The sequence below is a fragment of the Xiphophorus couchianus genome, chromosome 9 (genome assembly GCF_001444195.1).
Source record: "Xiphophorus couchianus chromosome 9, X_couchianus-1.0, whole genome shotgun sequence".
NCBI lineage: Eukaryota > Metazoa > Chordata > Actinopteri > Cyprinodontiformes > Poeciliidae > Xiphophorus > Xiphophorus couchianus.
In genome coordinates, this window is record NC_040236.1 from 9,728,643 (window position 1) to 9,751,581 (window position 22,939).

General features: G+C 38.6%; 2 protein-coding genes across 4 annotated transcripts in view; one reads left to right on the top strand and one right to left on the bottom strand.

Annotated features, from left to right (window-relative positions):
- The window catches only part of psmd1 (proteasome 26S subunit, non-ATPase 1), a 35,034-nt gene that overhangs the window by 3,972 nt on the left and 8,123 nt on the right, over positions 1-22,939 (bottom strand). For both annotated transcript variants that reach the window (XM_028028020.1, XM_028028018.1), the window contains exons 17-21: positions 12,686-12,800; positions 9,687-9,803; positions 8,693-8,795; positions 3,545-3,714; positions 137-229 (exon numbers count right to left, since the gene is read on the bottom strand). In XM_028028020.1, coding sequence (XP_027883821.1) covers positions 137-229; positions 3,545-3,714; positions 8,693-8,795; positions 9,687-9,803; positions 12,686-12,800 — 598 coding nt within the window. The remainder of the gene's footprint in view (positions 1-136; positions 230-3,544; positions 3,715-8,692; positions 8,796-9,686; positions 9,804-12,685; positions 12,801-22,939) is intronic.
- Positions 12,843-22,523, top strand: htr2b (5-hydroxytryptamine (serotonin) receptor 2B, G protein-coupled). 2 transcript variants are annotated; one of them, XM_028028021.1, is made up of 4 exons: positions 12,843-14,659; positions 14,849-15,425; positions 18,364-18,564; positions 20,330-22,523. In XM_028028021.1, exons 2-4 carry the CDS (start codon positions 15,179-15,181, stop codon positions 21,280-21,282), a joined length of 1,401 nt encoding a protein of 466 aa, XP_027883822.1. In that variant the 5' UTR covers positions 12,843-14,659; positions 14,849-15,178; the 3' UTR covers positions 21,283-22,523. The 2 variants fall into 2 exon arrangements, with proteins under 2 accessions (XP_027883822.1, XP_027883823.1); XM_028028022.1 differs by having other exon boundaries at positions 14,991-15,425.

A 22,939-nucleotide genomic window follows, 5' to 3' on the forward strand; every position in this document is an offset into this window, starting at 1 on the left:
AAATAAACACTATGGGGGAAGGAAATGATGAGTTCTGCCAGTGGGTGTGTGAAATCATTAACAAATCAATATGAAGCGAGATCGTTTTTCCCGGAGTAAAAATTTCAGAAATGCGCCGTGGCGCCTTCGTTCTCACCTTCTCCTTCTCCTTCTCCTTGGGAACCTCTAGAGCCGGCGGGTAGGCGAAGGTGGAGGGCTTACAGTTGGAGCGGTACTGCACCTTCGGCATCTGAACAGAGGAAGCAGCAAAGATGACTTTTTAAGCGATAACAAGATTTTTATATCCTATAACAAATGTAGCATATCAGACTACTTTGAAATTCTTGTTTTGTTTTTTTTTATTAGTATTTTTATTTCCAAAACATGCCTTGGTGTTTGGAAACCTTTGTTGCCAGGCAGGCTAAGACGCTTCCTGCAGGAGGTCATTAGGATTGAAGACATATCAGGAGGAACTCCGGTCCGTTCCATTTACGTTTCTTTGCTGCTGCTTAAAAACCTGAAGCTTCACCGCAAACCAAAGATTTTCTGCAGGACTGAGATCTGGACACTGTCTGAGCCACTCTGTGACCTGCTATGATATGCTTCTTCTCCATCCACTGTTTTAAGTTACTCTTTACATCCAAGACCAATCTTGAGCAATCTAGCAGAGTGACAGTTCTCACCCAAGATATTAAGTGGTGAAGTCATCCAGACTGAGCAGAGTTACAACCCCAGACCTCAAAAACCTCCCAACTGTCAAGTCAGAATCAATGGGTTCTGTGCCGTTACCTAGCAACCCCACTCAAGTCCAGCCCTGTTACCTAGCAACCCAAGGAGCTCTAGAACATTTGGTCAACAGGTACAATGTCTGCTGGAAAAGTGTTTTGAAATCTCATTATCTAAGAATGATTTTGTGTAAGCAAATGTAATGGATCTGTTCTGTACAGTCCGTTGAACGATTCTAACCTGCCTAAAGAACAGTAGGTACACTGAAATTTGAATTGTTAAATAAATGGTTTTACTTAAAACCAAAAAGGAACAACCATACTAATGCTACAATAATACATTGGTTATTGTACTATGATATTTTAACCTTCATTTAGTGTTATTCTGATCTATTTATTGAGCAGGGATCTAAAATTTCAGTTCTCCAGTGTCTAGATGCATCTCTGGTCAAATGATTGAATGATCTCAGTACGAGTCCTACTAATGACTTAATCATTTAATTCAGATGAGGTGAAGCAGACAGACAGCTAAAAGTCCCAGAGGAATGGAGTTTGAGACCCCAGATATGCCATAATTACGTATAATTAGTAATTAGTCAGGCTATCTGGTCTGGTACAGCCTGCAGTCAGCTGCTCATCTAGAGGCTTAAATCAAGGTTGCTGCATTAGAAGCTCAAAGTGTCAGAAATGCACCAAGTCACCGTGTAGTTCTGTTGAGCTTTGACATAAACAAGTCATATTCAAATATATGTACGCTTTCAAACTGGTTTTCTCATATTATAATCAAAAACAAACGTTAAAAAAAAACAAAACAATCTTTTTTTCAATTATTGTAGCGAGTGTTGACAGGCATATTGTATATAGATTTCTAACCTGGCTTGGCCACCTGATTATTTTTTTAAATCAAATATTTCTTACTAATGCAATGACTAAAATGAAAGAAATAACTTTGCTCAAAAAAACATCTGATCCACTAAAACACTTCAAAATTAGTGAGAATGAAAGAGTATAGTGTGTGGCAAAGAATGACAATAACAGCATTCAGAGGAAAGAAATTTGAAGAAATATATAGATGCAAAAAAAATTTCTGGAAACCATTATTTTAAGTGGCCAAAGACCCAGGGATTTGATTTAGAAACTAATTTACAAAATAAAATCACATTTAAATAAAGATTAAAAATGAAATGCCTAATTTATGAAAAAATAAAGTGACATAAGAGGGATTTAAACTTTGGAGAATTAATATTCATTTCCTATGTTAAGAGCTGAAATTAATAATGGCAAAGTCATCCAAGGGACTGAGGTGAAGCAAAAATGAAGAGTTAAATCCATTTCTAACCAACTTTCTGAGACAATAGCTTAAACCTCAGTTATTCATTTCTTCTAACAGCAGCAGACTTTATCTTCTGTGAAACTGAACCAGGGTTCTGTCATGAAGCTGCAGCTGCTTCTGTTTAGTGTAAACCTCCAGATTAAGACCAGTTCACTAAAGCTAGATGATTTAAGCGACTCCAACAGCAGCGTTCTGCTGCAGTATGTGGAACCAGCAGGTTTTACTTCATCTTTGATGAAGTAAAACAAATCGATGATAACTTCATTTGTTATCGAATCAAAGAAATGATTTGATAACAAATGAAGTTATTTTTCAGTCTACTTGTGAGAGGTTTGTGCTTTGTGATTCAACCAAAACTATGCAGCGAGTTGATCTGACAGCCCAAACCTCCCGGCGTTCCTACATTCCTTCTGTATTATTTAAAGCAGATTCTCGTTCATATGCAGCTCATAAAGTGCCCTGGATATCAGGTGCTCTTGATTGGAGAAGCAAAGAGGAGATAAAGCCTATTTAATGTCAGCTTAAAGCTGCAGGATGTCACACTGATCTGTTGGCACCGCTGTTCGAATGGCTGGAGGCCAGAACAGGTCCACAGAGAGGACCGCCACAGACGTTCTGCACTAAATGCACAACGGGAAACAAAATCACACATAAAATGTTGTCAAAAGCGATTTTTAAAATAATTTTTACACCTTTAGATTGGTCACATTCTGTCAGGCTGTAACCAAAAACATCAACATAAAGCAATGCATAATTGTTAAGAGGGAAGGAAATGACGCATAACTTTTTACATAAAAAAAAAAATATGAAAAAAAATGAAAATGTGGTGAGCTTTGGTCCCTTCACTCCGATGCCCCCAAATTAAATCATATGAACTATGCGCCTTTAGAAATCTGCATAATATTAATATCCACCAAAAGTCCAGAAATTTAGACAATGGATTTTGATGAGGCTTACTGGTCAGACTAAAAGTAGTTTTTGCAGATAACGAAAAAATCCAGAATTAAATATACTTTGCCTTTAGCCCACATTTCTGCATTAAATGTGTGTTTATTGGTCTAATGTTATATTCTAATCTTATATGTCTTGTTTTCATTTTGTGGGAGCAGAAATTTGTCATATTTAACAGTAATAAAGACTTAAAACATCAGTCTGTGTTTAATTCATCTATAAATTGTTTCACTTTATAAATTGAGTTAAATAAATTTCAATAATATTTTAATTTAGTAAATGGGTTTGTATATGTACTAATTAGATACCTCTAACCCCCATAGATTATATTTAGGGACATCAGAGTTAAGGGGCTGACAAGAAATGTGTCACAGTTTTGAAAATCTGTTAAGAAAAGGTTTGTAATTTTTAACTATTTTGTGTTGGTCTATAGCAAAATATCTGAATAAATCATTTTGAATATTTCTCATTTGTATTTAGTTTTTGCTGATTTGCAAGCAGAACAGCAAGTCATGCAGCGGTCAGAGGCAGAGGTCAGAGGTCACTGTTTCAGTACCTTCAGATCCTTGTTGAGGCCGATGATGGCTGTCGGTGTGAAGGCCAACGACAGGAAGTGAGACAGAGGGAACCAGAACCAGAACTGAGTGAAGACCAGCAGGCCGACGACCGACGGCATGTGAGTGTGGCCGGTCCTGGACTGGAGAGAGATGCTCACGTTGCGTCCACCTGGACAAAGGAAGACGAGAGACATTTCAGGCTGAGCAGAGACACAAGTCAATATGACTGAGAATGGAATAAAATATCAGGTTGATTATGTGGAAAAGAATGATGTGAAGGTCTGTGAGAGATAGTCCAACATATCAATGTAATAAAGTCCATATAACAGAAGGATTCTTGTGATGGTCACACCAAATCATTGACTTTGTTATCCTTAAGCCACTTTATAACCACATTATCTTTATGCTGATGACTATTCTCCATTTGAAAAACAATCTGTGCCCAAAGTTTTACTTCTGATGACTTTAGATGTCGCTCCAATATTTCCACATAATGTTCTCATAATGTGCTTTCTCCAGTTGTTTAAAGAGACAGTAATAGTTCAGTATGTAAACTTCTGATTTTGAAGATATTAATAAATAAATCTTTGACATTCTTTCATTATTGTGGGATTTATTTAATGGAAATAATTTTGGAGATTCTAACTGATCAAAAACAAGAGAAATTTAGTCTTATTTGACTTCAGAAGTAGAAAAAAGGTGCATGTGTCTTTTTATTCGGTGCGCGTAAACTTCTGGTTTGAACTGGATATTGAGACTGACAGTCGGTGACCAAAAAAGTTCAACTTTTAAAACAGCTGTCTTCCGTCCTGAACCAGTTTATACCAGTCGTGCTCTAAATGATGAGATGAGGGACTGTGAGGTTAACAAGGGCTCATTCCAGGATGTTCACCACCCAAAGTTAGACGTGTTCTGGCTCCAATTTGGGATGTTTTGGTCATAATTAACAAAGAGGTTGTGTCAAGCCAAGTACACCCAGACAGGCACTGCCTCCTGCATCCTGTGATCAAACCAGATTCATTATCTTTATCTTAGCAAAACAGATTCATAATTCATCTACAAAGCAGTGATTGAGGACAACTGACTACTTTTAATTTTAGTTACATTTCTAGCTAAATAATTTGTCAGTCCAACACCTGGATAAGATGCAGGTGTTGGACTGACAAACCTCTCTGATGGCTGATAGATGATGAGCACTAACGATGCCAATAGGAATATATCTTTACATCCATCGTTACCATTTTTTTATATAATTTGGATTAAATTGAAGGGTGTGTAGCAGCTCAGCTGACCTTATTTGATGTCCATATATAGGAATATTAAAGATTATATTTAAGCAACATGTGAACCTTTTAATTGTTTAACAAGATGCTATATAATCATTTATAAATTAGGTATATTTACTAGTTTAGGTCAAAAGGAGCTTCATGTTCCAAACAAATTAGTAAGTCAGAAAAAGCATCTCAATTAATTTTCAGTCTGGTATTTTATTTAAACATGACAAAACTATTTTGTAATACTTAGGGGACAATTTTTCAGAACAGCATGACTCACAGTGTAACTGTGTGCTCGTCTAAAGTAGACAATGTCACATTTATCTTTGGTGTCAGCTGAAAAGGTGAACGACATGTCTGGCCAAAGTTGCAACAGAATCCAGTGTGTTTCTGTCCAGAACAAGCAAACAAAAACCAGAAGACAAAAGGAGGGGAAGAACAAGCAGATGAACTCGTCATCTCTGTGGGCGAGAGAAGAAGCGTATTTCACAGGGGAGTAGTTCTTCCAACTAAAAATGATTTCACAGGGGAGTAGTTCTTCCAACTAAAAATGAACTCATCTTAAACAATACCACTTAAATCACGTGCTGTCGTCTCCCATCCATTCTGGTCTGAGGTCGATGGGATGACTTCAACACAAGAGCTTTATCTTGACATCTGAACCTCCTTCCTCTGCAGCAGATTGAACGACGGCCAGAATCACTAACGAGCTCCGCTCGCCACGCCACAAGCCCGTACTTAAAAGTCTCTTAAATACTTAAGCGTATGAGTGGGCTTCACAAGGAGCCCCCACCATCTCCTCCTGCTGTTTTTGCCAACTCTCAGATTGGAGAGCCAATTTTCATTCCAGGGAGTTGTTATGGGGGGATGATGGGACAACGGCGATCCTTTAGAGGTGTAGCGTGACTGTATGAACAACCAAAGCACGTATTTGACAAGAGAATAAAGTCAGGGGTTGTTTTTCTGGGTAAAACGGCAAATTAATAGTCTATATCAGTAAAACTGAAGAGTGCCTGTGGACGCTCAAACTGCTGAGGTGAGAAAAAGAAGACTTGAATATGGAGAGTGAGGAAGGACGAGCTGGAGGCTGACATTTCCTGCTTAATGAGGACCAGTGATCATGAAACTGAGCTCTAATCGCTTCCTCCAGTGAAATTAAATACAATTTCCCTGCACCTCAAACACTACTAACGACCTGCAGGACCCAGAACACTTAAACATTTATGCTGCAAGAGCCTGAACATGCCTTATGTCTAGTACATATTCTCCATCAGAATATATTTTGGTATTATGCAGCAGAATATGATGTAGAGGAATTATGAAACCCACAAAAAAACACCAGCGATCAGAGTCTAGTCTGGGTTTATTCTGCTGATTTGACAAATAATGTAGGTCCTGAAACAAAATAACCATCCTGGGCTAAAGCTAGACAGATTGAGGAATTCAAAAGGAAATGTGGAAACTAGTAAAAAGAAAAAAAGAAAACAATCAGCAGCTTGAGCCATGTTTATGTGGGAGGCAGAAGTTGTTTGTTTCTCTTTTAGCAGGAATGCTAAACTGTTTGACTCTTTGTAAAATTACAAGATGGGATGCCCGACTGTGAAGTGATTCACTGCTTGATGTCTAACTGGATCCAGGACTGGTTTTATATTGAGCCTTAGCAGCGAGATACTTTCATCCAAACTGTTCAGTGCTGACAGGAAAACCAGTGACAGTGATCCCAGGCTGAAGGTAGGTACCAGCTGAACATCTTTTAAACTCTCTACATTTGGTCAGGCTGCATAACCACACACCTCAGTGGATCTCATCGAGATTTTATATGACAGACCGACACAAAGTAGGTCCAAATTAAGAACAGTGAGTGTTTTGGTGCATGTTTGTACTGCGCTAATGTGAATTTTTCACAAACTCTTTTTTGCAAAATAGCTAAAGCTCAGTGTGCTCAGATGAAGAGTATCTGGGAGTAACACTTTTCCAAGCTCAACTCGTTTTTGTGTGACATTCTGGCCATTCTGACATCTATATGCTCTGATCTTGCCTTCCTACTTTAAGGTGAACCTTCAGGCCAGCCTCTAACAAGTTTTCTTCCTGGTATATCCTGTATTAGGCTGCAATCGTTTCCCCAAAGAACTAAAGAAAAAATATCCTCCCACTTGAGCTTCTCGGAGGTTACCCTTAGGCTGCTTCTCTTAAAGGGGAAGTATTATGTAGAATCAACATTTTTGAGCTTTACATCATATTATAATGTTATTCCCTCATCATAAGCACACCTGGAATGTTGCTATAACTACAGTATTTCATGCATGTTGGAGAAATCCTTGAATCTCCGTTGGCAACCATTTGGGTTGCCAGGTCATACAAACCACTGCCTATTTCCACAAAGCACCCCTCCTCTATACCTCTCCCACTTATCTTCTCCAGACTAGCCAGCAGCAATTAGCGAACACCTGGTGGAACTACACATCTGCTGAGCTCATCATACTTACTTCTCAGTTTAACGCTCCTAAGAATAATGTTAAAGACTTGAAAGAGGGGCAAAGTTGTGATGGCATGTTGAAGGTGCAGTCAGAAAAAGCAGGAGATTCTTAAAGAGACAGAGGCCCAATTTCAAGGCTTTAAATTACAAAGTTGAATTTCTTTTAAGTTATGTTTGATATATGCTGCATTTTTATAACAACTGAGGTTAAAAGTTTCTTGACCGGCACTATTTGCATGGAAAATACATAATACTGCAATTTTAATAAATGCCCTTGTTGCCTGCCATTTTTTATTCCCTCCCCCCCCCATTTTAATTTTTTCCCTTACTTAACATCTGGATCAGAAACTGCTCACTTATCTCTTAATCTCTACATGAAGATATCTTCATAAAAGAAAAGCTTGTACAAAATATTTGGCCCCAGAAAATTGCATTTGTGGTTTTAGCAATCTTGGTCTCTCAAAACTTAACCCTGATATCTTTACATCTGTCGGTCTAATCAGAGAAAAGCTTTGATATGTGTGACATTTCCTCTAAATGCCCAGCTGCAACTACAGCCAGCTCCTCTGTCAAGGTTTGGAATAAGAGATGGTACAATCCACCTATTATCTACAGTCATCTGGACAAACCCTGCAGCACTGTTTGTTTGAGGCAGAGTAAAGATGGCTTTCTTTACTTACTTTGTCAAACTGAACTGAATAGTTTAATAAAGTCTTTGTTTGGGGGTTTTTTTTTTCAAATATTTCTTCATTTCATATGTGTGTTTTTGTCATGATTGCTTCTGTGGAAAAAGAAAAGTATTCTAAAAACTGAAATGGAAGCTTATTACAAATTTATTACAAATAAGTATTTTCCATCTGGAAACAAGTCAGCGAGAAAGCTGCTTTCTGTCAGTGTGAACTCACCAGTTCTTTTGTACATTGAGGGATTGTGGGATTTGTTTGAAGCCCTCTTTATATGATGATGTACAGCTCTCATGGACCTCACACACACACACACACACACACACACACCGACTGCTTGCTTATGTCCACAAACATTCACACAGACATACAAACACAGAGACTCTGAGGCAAACAATAATCACCAGGTGGAAGCCAACGAGAGCAGCGTAGAGCTGAGGTAGGACCCCCGGGTGCTAACACACCTTAGCCTGATCTGTTCCAGAAGCGGCACACACGGGTGGTCAGCACCCGGAGTTACTTTGTGTGGTGGAAAGGCGCAGAGAAACCACAAAGCGCAGTCAGCCTCGTGCATCGTGTAATTAAGCAATGCAGAGCTTTTTGTTCCCCCTGAGAGGTGAGACCACTTAGAGCATCTACAACCACCAACCGTTTTAACCTTTCGCTCAGTGAGAGGTGAAGGTAAACCCGCAGCCGCTCTGATTGGAGACTGACCTGCGTCGAGGATTCCCTGGGCCAGGATGGCGCCGAACTTCGCCATGACGTCGTCGTGCTTGTCGTTGATCACTTTGGCGTAAAGCTGCCTGAACTGATTCACCTAAAAAGAAAATATGTTCGTATATGTTTTCAAGGTTTATGCAGTTTTCCCACAGTAAAATTCAAGCACTCTCAAACTTTTACAGCACCACACTTTGGAAACAAAAACAATACAAAGGAACTCAAAAAGACAGTTTCAATTCACTATTACATTACATTTATTACTGTTAATGTTATAGTTTTCTACATAGCAGGGATCACATGAACTATTTTATGTTTTGAAATGTCTCTTTCACAAACAAATGCTAAATTAACAAAAAAAATCCTCCAATATCAATGACTTTATTATAAAATATAAGACAACCTTTATTTCAATTACAAAACTGTGTGGTTTGAATATCAAGCAGTTTCAAGGACTTTACACAAAAATCAAGCACTTTCTACAAACATCTAATTGAAATTCAAACATTTTCAAGGATTGCAAGCACCAGTATGAACAATGTGTTTTGATTTATGTCATAAAAAACATCTTTCCAAAAATGTTTTGTCTGACAAATTACATATTTTTCAGGCAAAGCAAAACTTGGATGTTTAGTCATTTGAAACTTAAAAGAAAAGTTTCAAACGACTAAACGTTTGAAAGAAAAGTGTTCCTAGCACAATCCTGCATACCAGCTCAAGCTTTTAGATCTGTTGCTGTGCAGATGAGAAGTCTTTGAAAATGTGTCTGGCATTTCTTAGCAGTCAGTGACAAAGGCCGGGGCGCCTCAAGGCCAAGTGTGTGCCATTATGCCAGCTACGTTCTCTGTTTTAGTCTTCCCAAATAGATTCTCTCCGCACAAATCTGATGTATTTTACTTTCTAAAGTTTTTCTTGATGAGGAACACAAAAGTCTAGATCAACTCACTGATCCAGGCTGCAGACAATAAAGCCAGCTTCCCGACTCACTCACCTTGGGACAGGTAACCTCAGTCTGCTGGATCATAATGAGGGCCGAGGCAATGAGGGCACCTTGTCTGACGTAGTTTACCGGGTCGTTAGTCATGGGCTCCAGCAGATTGATCGCTTCCTGTGAAGGAAAAATATAAAAGTAGAAAACAGAGAAGTAAGTTAAGCTGCATGTCATAAACCTTGAGGTGGGACATTATAAATCTATAATCAAAACATTTCCACGTGGGGGCTAAACGAATTGAATGATTAATGATAAATATTTCATTAATATAGTTTTTCCATGAAGGACTGTCAAGGATTATTTGACATAAATAAAGGATCACTTGGTACTTTTTCCATAATTTGTGTAGTTTGCTTTATCTTCTAAGCCAAGCAGTATTATTGCTGTGGTTTGGAGCTGCAGTTTAGAAACAACGGACCTGAGACCAGAGCAAACCGAGCCCAAGTCAAGACCAAAACTTTCAGGAAGGTGAGACCAATGCCAAACCAAATGAGATACCATTTTCAAAAACATTGTACTTGCAATAATTTCATTTTTGCTGCAATCATTTAATGAAAATATCCATGTTGCAGCAAGCTAACCTTTAAGATGGCTCCAGACTACATGGTTTCACTGGCTTAACTTCCTCAGTTTGGTGCATCACAACAAACCTGAACCAGAAGGGAAGCAGATTAACAACTACCTGCCGTTAGTCCAATAACTCCCACAGTCTGGTAACAACGACTCTGAAGAGCAAATGCAACCAGCCAAACAATAACCAATTTAGCTGCAGGTGGCGGACTTAACTCACTTAGCATTCTTTTTTCCATGTGGCACAGTCGGATAAACATTCAGTTATTTGCACTGCAAAATATTTCTTTCCTTTGTTTTACTCGTCCTCATTACATTTTCAAAGTGAAAAACTTTGCTGCATTTGCAGGAAGTCCAACAGATAAGAGACAGAAACAAGACTGAGTGGTTATATTTATCGCAGCTTTAAATAGTCAAAACAAAGTCCTTTGTGAATTAGCTTTAATTCACAAAGGACACAGCAAAAACTAAATCTTACCATCAATTTTTTGTCTAGCTTCTAGTGAAAATATCTCAGTACACTGTAAATAAGACAAAACTATCTTACAAGTAACTTTTCAGCAAGATATAGAAGGTTGTTGTAAGTCAATAATTCCTTAATATTGATATAAAATGAACTAGCTTTCTCATGTTACAAGTGAAAGTATCTGCCAGTGAAACTAGTACATTTTTTAAAATGCATTTTAAAGAATTATTGATCTAAAATCTTGCTGAAAGGTTACTTGTATGTTAGCACACTTGATACAAAGATATTTGTACTAGAAACTAGATGAAACAAAAATCCTTGCAAAGATTTTGTGTACCCAGGCTTTCACTTGTGCAAAAACAAGAATCACAGTTTTGCTTTACAGTTTGCTTTCAATCGTTTTCTTTGTCGACAAACAGATCACTCCAACAGTGCTACTTTTGTTTGGTTAAATACAGGAAAAGACATTATCAGCAGAGGCAAACAGACCTCACAAATTAATGACATTAGTGTCATCCATATCTGGTATCCCAGGACAACAGAGTTAACAATTACTCTCTTCCCATGAGTGGTGTGAATGAGGGAGTGAACGAGGGAGGACAACCTCTATGCTCTCCTCTGCTCTGCAGCAAGTCTATCATTGCAGCTTTTATGTCTCTTGAGTAGTTATGGCTGTAACTAACACCAGCAGGCCAGGCGGGAGGTGTCGGGCCCGCAGAGGAAAGAGCAACAAACCAGGATGATGACAGTGGAGGTAAAATAAACGATGTTTCATCAGTGCTCTCGGCCTAACTGGCTGAGACGGCTGCGCTGTGAGACGATAAGTCAGCGTGTAAAGCCAGCGCTCGTCTACCACATCCTGCCCACACTGCGTTGAGGGAGGGGGGTAATTAAAGGCATTTACTGTCTTATCCAATCAGCAACCCCGGTTGGCTGCTAAAGAACGCATTAATTAAACTGCTGGGCTGCTTCCTTCAGTTTTTGCTCCCAACATTAAAGTTCAATATTTCTAAAAGCTGTCTGGAAGCTTATAAACAACTGGATTGGAGCATAACTCATTCAACCACAAAATAATTTCTCTATTTATACAAATTTGCGAAAACAGTATCTTGTGACAGAGTGCAGAAACAATGAGAAATTTTCTTCCTATTTGCAAGAAAAGCTGAAAAATAGGTTGAAATTTTCCTAATGGCACAAAATTAGCATTTTTCCTGAGGCGACACTGATCCGGTCAGAAGAATATTCAAACGCTAAGATGTTGAAAAATAAACAGCTGATCACGTGCAAAACATTAACTTTAGTGCCTCGGTGCTGATCAGCCCTCATAATAAAACACGCCGTGAACTGGCAGCACCCCCTACATCTGCCTTCCTTGCTCTGGTTTCTGGACTTCAGAGAACCCGATCACAAGCACGGAGTAAAGCCGAATGACAGCGTGCCAGCTCAGATCACTTTAGAAGCTAATCTGCAATGAACTTTTCACATCTGAGTTTTTCTGTGCTGGCCTGCCATTATAACGCCAAGAAATGTCAACAAATCAAAAATCTAAATATTTTCCACCAGGTTGTAATAAGTAAAAGTATACAAAGCAAGGGGAAAGTCAGGAAGTTTTGGACAAGTTCCTTCCCTGCAGGGGTCAAAGAAGGATAGCCCAGGCTGAAATCTTCTGTTGTATTAATTTCATAAACAAGCCAACAACCAGCTGCTTCATTCAGCCCGGATTATCTTTACATCAGTGACGCACACTTTGTGCCAGGAGGAAAGAAAGATGGACTTGAAACATGAAGATAGCAAGGTGGACAAGCTGGACCTGTGATGTAAAAATTAGCAACAAAAAATACAGCTTTTTGAAAATAAGCAAAGATTCACTAATCATTTTTAATGTGTAGCTTTAATAATCAGCACCTAATCAAAACCTATGAAGAGGATCGAATAAACATGAAGAAACAAAGGATGAACTGACTTTGTTGCCTGTCCCAGCACAGCAAATGCCCAGAGCCATGGCCGCCCCACAGCGAACATGAGGGTTGTAGCTTTCTGACAGGAGAGATACCACACTGGGGCACTGCTCCGGAGTCCTGGTCAGAAAAACACAGGGGAAAGAAATGATTAGAGTCCACTTTCTTTTAAAAAAAAGATTCAGCTCAAAATAATCCGTTTCAAACCCGCACCCACACTATAACATGGCCCCCACTCAAAACAGAAGTGATTTCCATCATATTAAAGTCATTTAAATAATGATTTGACAAAAAACTAATAGCTTAGTTATTGTCTATTTTCTCTATCTTAAAACTCTGCCTTTGTGCAAACCTGAAAACGAGGTATTTACTGAAATGTTTCTAAAAACTGATAAAATGTTAGACTAAAGATGAAAATTACTTGCAAAAACGTCAACGAAAGAAACAATTGTCAATGACTTAAATTTTGTTTAACTAGTTCAGTGAGTGTTTTCGCTGTTGTTGCAAAAGGAAGCAGGAATACAAGCTGTTTAAATGATGATGCTGGGTAATGTGTAACAAACATCTAAAGAACACATCATTTGCTCGCCTGCGCCCATTACAAGCACTCATCTAAACACACAATAAAGAACGTGGGTTTTATTAGAAAGCCAATAAACTAGCAAGGATTTCCTTGTTGACACCTGGATTTAATTAAAGTTTAAGCCATGTCCAGGAAGTAAAAAGAAAAAAATCATAAATAGGGAGGATATATTCTGGATAGTATGCTCACATAAAAACAAACGAACAGACTGCCAGAATGTAAAAAAATCACCCCCCCCCCCCACAAAAACAAGGTTTCACGTCAAACTTTTCATGTCACAAAGCATGGTTTGGGAGTACAGTACACCAAATAAAAAGCAGAAAATGCTTTACAACACATTAAGAAAATACTTTACCAATTAAGGCATTTTAAACTCTATACTTTGTAATAAGAATATGTCCCTATCATATTTACAGAAATCTCAGTATTTCTTACCCATTTCTACAGTTTTTAAAGGTTCTGCGTCTCTTTGTACAAACAAGGAAATATATGCAAAAAAGTGGAAATAAAATACATTTATACATATTTGAATGTCTATTTGAGTGCAGTTATAAGCATATTGTAATCTTCAGATACTAATTTGGTTATTTGTGCAGCATAAATAATATTTTGGTATTTTATGTTTTCATTATTCAAAATGAAGCCAGCTACATCTAAATCTGTGTCTCCATGTGTCTCAACAATCAGAGGATTGGCTCAACCTCTCTTTGCTTGAACATCTGAGTCCAGTGGGGACAAAAAGGGGGAGAAAAGCTTTATAGTACAACCACAACAGAAAAAGGTTCCCCCCCATAAACCGCTGTGGCCTCCCCTGGGTCACTGCTCCTTTCCAATGGGGGACAGAACACAGAGTGGCAAATATAAACAGCGGGACGGCTGTGTTGAGGGAAATTACCTCCCTGAACCGCTGGCACGTGGCCAGCAAGAAGACATTCATCTGTTTCGTATAGAGTCTGGCTCGCGAGATGAAGGGGTGGGTGTAGTGGGGGGTGGATGAGACGGCGAATGAGACAGGACAGAGTGTGAGGCGATTGCAGACTGCGAAGCAGAGCCGGCGAGAGAGGGAGGCAGCGGGGCCACAACATCTGAAAGTTTTAAACCTGTGATCGCTTCAGGTGATGCAAAGCAAGCCTGGAGTTCCTTCCAGCATGTGGAGGGAAAGCCAAGTCGGCATCATGGATCGCTACAGTCTGGGACAGATTTAACTGCTGTGGCGGGGCGTTCAGCTTCATTCTTATGTGGAAAACGTTGCAGTAAAAGGAAGCAATAAAAGCTGTGGAAGAATATACATAGAAAGTTAAGATTGAAATGCATTTGGCTTTGAGCTGCAGCTTGGGAAGATACTTAAAGGACTGAGAAGCAAAAGGAGCTCATCAAGCACCAACCTGGGAAAAAGGTAAGAATTTGTTGAAGTTTTTGACATTTTCAGAAACAGCGGCATATTTTAGGAAATGGATTTATTCTAATAGACAGAAACTACACTGATGAATTAGATGTAAAACCAAGTAAGCCATATTCTTCTCCATAATATCAACATGGGGATACATTAAGGAACACAACGTAAAACTTTTTCTGCTGTTTTAAGTGGATGATGGGAGAATTAGCTGCGTGGGAAAGCGAGGACCTCTGTGTTCGTCTTGCTGTGGAAGTTCTGCTCGTGATGGGATTATTCCAGATCTGGAGTTTCCTGCAGTGGCCCTGCTAACTTTGCACCCTAAATCTTTCAGCCATCGTAATTTCAAAGACTTGTCATTCTGCTCACGGGACGATGCATGTTGTGCACCGGCCCTGAGCGGCCCCAGCAGACCCTGCGCCTTCGCCTGCGGGACCCAGTGACCATGCTGACCGAGCGTCTGACAGCACAGAGATCAGAGCCACCGCCCACGCTTAGGCCCGCCGCGGCATCAGCAGCAACATGTTTCACCCGCTCAATAACAGTTCAGATGCAGACGAGGAGCCCGAGGCTCAGCTGAGATGGGCCGCCCTCCTCATCGTCATGGTGATTATCCCCACCATAGGAGGAAACATTCTGGTTATTCTGGCCGTGTCGCTGGAGAGAAAGTTGCAAAATGCCACCAACTACTTCTTGATGTCGCTTGCGGTCGCCGACCTGCTGGTGGGACTCCTAGTGATGCCCATCGCACTCGTCACTATTCTCTATAGTGAGTATAACAAGATATATTATTTTATACCATAAAATGTGTCCTATTGAGACAAAGCAAAGTCTTCAAACGGAAAAGCTACATTTAAGTTTTCTTTTTCCAACTCAATTTAACTTGTCAATTAGAAAAACTGGCACTGAAAGTGGAAAATACCTCTAGGAAGCACCAAATACACTCAGTAAAGCACAGAAAAGTACTTGAGAGGAGCTAAAACAAAAGAAATTAAATTCCCTCTGTAGCTTAAGCAGTAAGGCCTGTACTGAGCCACTCAGCACAGGCACAAAATATGAAACAATATCTCCCATTTAAACTTGTTTACCATTCTGAATAAAAACAGCGGCATGTCCACAGACTTACAAATTTATTCCACGTCTTCTACACAACAACACAGTTCAGGGCGAAGTACTGCAGTGAAGCTGTTCTTCATTAATTCAATTAGAAGGTAATGGGCCACATAGTAATCGTGTATCTCTCTCTTTCTCTCTCTCACACACACACACACACACACACACACACACACAAGAGTGGAAGATGGTGTTACACAAGGCGTCCTCTATCATAATGGTTTTCAAAAGAACTGGATGTGTCTGCTGCCTCAACACAGACCCTGTTCAGTTTTTCCTTTTTGACATTTTGAGAAAGAATGGAAAAGATGAAAGTCAACAAAGTTAATTTTAAGATTTTCTGAAACGCATGAAGCCTAAAAGAAATCAGGATGACAAGAGAAGTTTAAAGTATAATCCCCCCCCTCCCAAACAGCTATATGGAATTATGTTAAAGTAAACCAATAAATATGGTTTCAGTAATTTTCTTTAATTCCTTCACTGCTGTTTAGGTGCTTTTCACCTCTGCCATCAGTAAAGAGGAAGTCTCTTTAAACGCTGATGATCTTGACAGACAGCTGTCTTTAACCTCCAATCAGAGAAGATGCAGCACCAAGTGCTGAAATGTGCAGGAGGTCAAGGAGGCAAAAACAGGGACATATAACATGTACATGAGGCCGGGGTGAGGCATAGCAGAGCTGACTGATCAACATGAAGCTGCCAGGAGGACGTTAGCAACAAACAACATTTAGAAATATGTAAAAGATAATATAAAATAAGTGGAATCTCTGTAAATCAAACCTGCTTTTAAGTGGGCTGTCTTTTGAATATTTAAGCAATGCTAAAAGCGACGCTGGCCAAGTGGCCAGTATCGGTTGACCGATACTTTGTGTATGTGCAATGTAAATCCAGACAGGTATTCTAGAAATGTTCCTTAGCTTTGTGCTAAAACCAGAAACTAAACCAGAAACTCTGTTTAAACATTTAACCCAGTGGAAACTGCAGATCAAAACGATTTATATTCAAGTTTCTAAATGTTTTTAGAGTAAGAAAAGTGAAAAACTTTCTTACCTATTAACTTATATTCAACTTAGTAACAAAGGCACGTTAAAATGTGAACTTTATTAGCCTAAACAGACACTTTTTTGGCTTGTGGTTTACACATAAGTTACTAAATTTCATCCCTTAAAGCATATAATATTTAAGGGTTTTAGCAAGCTAATGTGATTACTGTTTTAATGGCAACTCTTTATAAATACACTCAAAAATGAAGAAGCTGGTGCTGAGCAATTTAAGGAGAACATTTTCATTTTAAATGCCTAATCTGAGGATAATTTCATTTCATCAGGATTTATTGCTTCAATGCATCATAGGTCTTGTAGTTTTGCCCCACCATAGTGCTGCATGGATTCCTCACTACAAAATTACAGAAGAGGCAAATACTGCCAGTACAATTGTCATGAAAAAGATAAATAAATGCAAACAAGAAACAATGAGTACACTTATAACTAAATTATTAATTGTTCATCTGTTTTATTTATTTTCTTGCATGTATACAAAGAGTAAAAAGACCAGTGTTGCCTAGAATCACCAAATTTAAGTTCTTCAGGCTTGCTACTTTTGTTAAGATCATTTAAGATGCTGCTATGCCATTTTGTATTTTTTCTAACAATAATAAGACACACAAAACTACACTGCAACGCTCAGAGCTCTGTAATTCTTAATGAGTACAAGTGAGGACCAGAAAATTCTGAAAATTATAATAACCAGTGATGTTTGGTTGAAAAACACATAAATGGACAAATGAAAGAAAATGAAGGCAGTTAAACTACTTTAAAATAAACTGAGAAGAAGATAGAATGCTTCTGTAAACTAAGTGACCACAACTGGGCAGCAGCCTGCTTACAAAGTTGAATATTATAACGAAGTTGTATGATTCATACGTTCCTGTTTCAGTTTAACGAAATGAAAAGCTCGCCTGTGGCTAGGTGACTTTCACAGCCTATTCTGTTTATTCTCAAGACAAATTTAATCAACATTTCAACAAAAAAAAAAAACTCTCCGGTGAGCATCCACTCAAGGAGAAAGAGAGCTGTTATTCATCAATGAAATCCTCCCAAACTGACCAAAACTGTGAGTCAAAAATCCCCCCCAGTATGAAACATAAGTGAACATAATCATAATAAGAGAAAAAAATACAAAATATTTCCACAAACAGGCTTTTGTAAAGTTAATGGAGTCAGAGACAAAAGCCAGAACAAATTTCTTGCCAGTTTTACGCCTGGAAGTCAAAATAAACACTACTGTTGAGCTGAGTCTAAGCCACAATCTACATGAAGCACTTTTAGCTCCATAAACAGGCAGTGAACCCTCAGTTTCCAGTAAAGACATTCCTCACACACATAAACAAACATCAATTTTTTTACATGACTGATGTTTGTAATCTCTTCAGCTGCCCTTAATCTCCCATAACAGTCAGAAAAGGGTTTCTTAATACAAGAAAACCTAACAAGCTCATTAATTTAGCTGCTAATTTTAGATATAATAAAATCAGTGATAGCTACTGTACGAGGAAATGGTTGATAAGATTAACCTTTATCTCGTCTTCTTCTCAGACTCTAGGTGGCCTCTTCCAGATTTTCTCTGCCCAATCTGGCTCTTCCTTGATGTGCTCTTCTCTACAGCGTCCATTATGCACCTCTGTGCCATCTCACTGGATCGCTACATCGCCATCAAGAAGCCGATTCAACACAGCCAATACAAATCCAGAGCCAAAGCCCTGGCCAAGATCGCACTCGTTTGGCTCATATCCATTTGTAAGCTTATTATTTATCCTTCCTCTAAGTAAAAAACTGGGTATTTTATTATCTCTGGACCATATCCTGTCTTTTAGGTGACCCATGAAGAGGCTTAGTGTTCGTGCTTGGGTTGCTATGTTAACTAGCTTTTAGAGAGCCGTGAAAAAGTTCTTTTTGTCACATTTAGATGTTTTAGATCAAAATATTATATTATCAGACAAAACAAACCTATAAAATGTCATTTTCAAATGATGATTTTATGTTATGTGAAAAAAACAAGAAAACCCACACCAACTTGATGACTGTTTGACCTAATGAATCAGAATCACCTAATATCTGTCTGGCACCTTGAAGTGAGCTGCAAGATTTCAAAAAGCAACTAGAACAGATGATGCCCATCATTCTAATATATATATATATATATATATATATGTATATATAAATAAAGTAGCAACCTTTTGCAGTGATTGCTGCTTTGCACACACTCTGCATTTTCTTGATGAGCTTGAAGAGGTAGTCACCTGAAATGGTTGACACTTCATAGCTGTGCCCTGTCAGGTTAATAAGTGGGATTTCTTGCCTTATAAATAGTCATGAAAACAAAGAAAACCCATTGAATTAGAAAGGTGTGTCCAAACTCTTGGTCTGTACTATATATATATATATATATATATTTTTTTTTTTTTTTTTTTTTTGTGGAGTGCATTGAGACAACAGTGGTTGTGAATGTGGCGCTTTACTAATACGCTGAATTCAACTGAATTGAAATGTAAAGCACAAAACAGGGAGCGTCTGGGGTTACAGTAAGGGTGGGTGATATGGACTTAAAGTCTAATTACAATATTTTGGGTTGCTATTGTGATAACAATAAAAGTGGCAACAAGAACCATTTATTACTTTTTTTTTAAGGTAACAGTATGACTGTGTCACAGCAATATGGCCCCACAAACATCAATTATGCTCTTGAAAAACATTCCCATTTGTAAATGCTTCTTTAGGACACAAGTCACGTAAAGAAGTGCAATTTATATTACTAAACTGCACACAAAAGCAGTATTTTCAAATTTATTGGTATTTATTGATCTCTTCATTGAACAGTGGAAAAAAATAGTAACACTATACTTTTACATTAGTTGGAATTTATCATGACAATAAATCTAAATTCTTGTAAGAAATTTCTCATGATACATGATAATAAAATAAATACCCACCCCTATATTACAGCTTATTTTAATGAGTTTGAAAAGACAAATATTTACAGTAAAACATTAAGCTATAGTTGTTAATAAAGTATATCAAACATTAGCTTCAGGAGCTTAATATCAAATATATAATTTGAACTATGAACCAATCCTAGTTTTTCATGTGGACTTTTAGGAAAACGAATTGCTCACCGCTGCACCAACCATTTGTCACACAAATCTCTGGAGTAGTCACATATTACTCATTAGTTTTCCCCATAAGAACCAAGTTTTTGATTTAGGATTTTTGGCAGCTCAGGTCAAGAGTCAAATATCTGTCAGCTGCTATAAATGAAAATCTTTCATCTGAGAAAGAGATTGGGTAGATGAGTAAACGGATGGAAGGTTGTATCGTGGCCAATTTATCCAGTAAAGTTTTTCCATCGTTCACTGGGTATTAACAATGAGCTGCCAACAAAAACAATAGTGTTGTACTTGACCAAACATACCATAATCTCCTAGATTGAAAATATATTTAAAAATGGCTTCAGAGTTTTTAGTGTTTATTTTTGCCAATATTAACAGTATTTTCCATTTTCCAGGTATTGCAATCCCAATCCCGATAAAAGGGCTGAAGAATCTTCACGACAAGAATATCACCTTCAACAGTAATCACACATGCCTGCTGAAACCAAACACTTTTTCAGAGTTCATCATCTTTGGCTCCCTGACAGCATTCTTCATCCCTTTGACAATCATGATGATCATCTACCTTCTCACCGTGCAAGTGTTGCGCAAAAAGGTTTATTTGCTGCGGTCAAAGGTGAGCCAGCGCTTTAGCTCCTCACCGATCTCCACAGTTTTCCAAAGCGACCCGGCTTTAGCTTCTCCTCAAGCTGAGCAAATGAACATGTTGGATATCAGACTTCCCAGGCATCCAGAAAAACCAAATGCGGAGATGATGACCGCTCCCACGGAGAATGAAATATCCTTCCGCAGAATGTCGACGATGGGCAAGAAGTCAATGCAGACTCTGAGCAACGAGCAGCGCGCCTCCAAAGTGCTGGGCATAGTCTTCCTCCTGTTTGTCGTCATGTGGTGCCCGTTCTTCATCACAAACATCACCTCTGCTCTGTGCTCCAGCTGTGTTGAGAAAGTTATTTCCCGTCTGATGGAGATCTTTGTCTGGGTTGGTTACGTGTCATCAGGGATCAATCCTCTGGTCTACACACTTTTCAATAAAACCTTCAGGGAAGCTTTCACGCGCTACATCACCTGCAACTACAAAACCTGCACGAGGGACAGGCTGGGACGGCAGCTTGGCTCGACTGCTGCAGACTGGAATCTTACAAGCATTTCGTTTAAATCTTCCATGGCAGAAAACTCAAAACTGTTCATGAAGCGGGGAATGAAGAACGGCATTGGACGAGTGAGCTACCAAAGTCCACTAAGGTGCCAGCAGGCTGTGCAGTCACCAGGTGGTGTTCTGCTAAACACAATTCTTTTGACTGAAAATGAAGATTTTAAGCAGGAAGAACATGTAAGCTGTGTATGAATAGAGACAAAGATGATGTGGTTTGGTTTGGTGCATATTCAAATTCAAAGACAAAGGCTTACAAACGATATGAAAAAAAAGAGACTAAGATTGGAGTCTGCACTTATGTGACATAATGATGAGGCAACAAAACCTACATTTCCTTGCAAAAGTTTTACAACCCCTTTAACATTTTCTCATAGAGTACTGGATAATTATGAAATGAAAGAAAAAAGTTTACATACTTTTACAAAATGTTTTACAAATTAGGATATAAAAAAGCTCTGGACATTGACAGGGGCATCCTAACAAACATAATTTGATCTAAACCTCAGTCTGTCTGTTCAGACATAGTTGAGTTCCTCTGGTTTATCCTGCAATTAGCACCATCTACTTTCAAATCCACATTCCTATTCCTAAGATGTTTCCCCAAAGCATGGTGCTACCACTACCATGTTTCACCCTGGGGATGGTGAGTTTGGGGTGATGTACCGTCTCTGGCATGAAAAGTCAACATTCGTCTCATTTGACCAGAGCGCCTTCTTCTCCATGGTTGTGTTGCGCCCCCTACAGGCAATTTGTTGCAATTTATTTCATTTAGGGGTATCATTTCTTTCAACTTTACAATAATCAAGGTAATCTTTATCACATTAAAAATCCTCAGTACAGTGCATTAATTTTGAGAATGTAATTTGACAAAAAAAATCTGAGGGCTTTCAAAACTTTTGCAAGTCAGTGTTTCTTGTTGCATCATCTTTGCAGTGGGCCTTTAAAAACATGTTATTTTTACCATGTAATTTGTTGATATACTTGAAGAGAAAGCTTCAGTTTCCAGACAGTATTCAGAAAAGAGCTGGAAAAAAAAAGCTGCAACTGTTTCACTAAACGAGCAGAATATGCTGAATAGGAACCCGTTTAGGCCAAAAGACGTGACAACCTGGGAAAAACTCTGAATGCTGTATATAATAATATATTCCTCTGCTGATCCTTAAATTTGGACTGTCTAAATATGCTGTAAACCCTCTCAGACCACATGCTTACATTTTAAAACAATATGAATCTCTTCTGTAAAGGGCAAATTCTTTGAACTCTTGATACTTTTTAAATTTGAGAATGATTGGGACGTTCTCCTGTATGTGTATTGCAGCCTGCTGGTTTGAAATGTTAAAAATGGTTTTGGAATGGCAGTCTGTACATATGAATGAACAAAGAGATAAAATGGATTCTGAATGTTCTTTAATAAAAAAAATACTTCGTTTTGCCATCTTCTAAAGCAAAAACTGTCCAAAGCACAACGAGATGCCAAGATGCTGCCTTCTGAAAAATGACTAAATAAATAAAAGTTTGAGGGGAATAGAGAAACAGTCTGGCAGCAATTCCAGCGTGTGTAGACTTAAAGTGCAACGGCATTAGGACTGGTCGATATTCGAGTGAGAAATGATGCTTATAGTGTTGGTACATATTGCGGTAAGGATATCAGTTGTGTCAGTTGTGACATTTGTACATTTTCTTCTTTCCTCTTTTTCTCATCTCTGCTTCCAGCACTCCGTGACCTTTAGCCTTTTGTGTCCTGTGAGAGCGCCTGCTGCTGTGAGGACGTCCAACTGATTAAATATTACATTAGCCTAAGAAAATGCATGTTCATAACACTTGGGATGTATTAGCCAAGCATTATTGC

What these genes read in the sequence shown, in the direction of transcription:
- htr2b (XM_028028021.1), top strand. Translation starts at nt 15,179, where the DNA reads ATGTTTCACCCGCTCAATAACAGTTCAGATGCAGACGAGGAGCCCGAG. An exon ending in ACTCGTCACTATTCTCTATA is followed by an intron (nt 15,426 to 18,363) that starts GTGAGTATAACA and finishes TCTTCTTCTCAG; the next exon opens with ACTCTAGGTGGCCTCTTCCA. An exon ending in CGTTTGGCTCATATCCATTT is followed by an intron (nt 18,565 to 20,329) that starts GTAAGCTTATTA and finishes TCCATTTTCCAG; the next exon opens with GTATTGCAATCCCAATCCCG.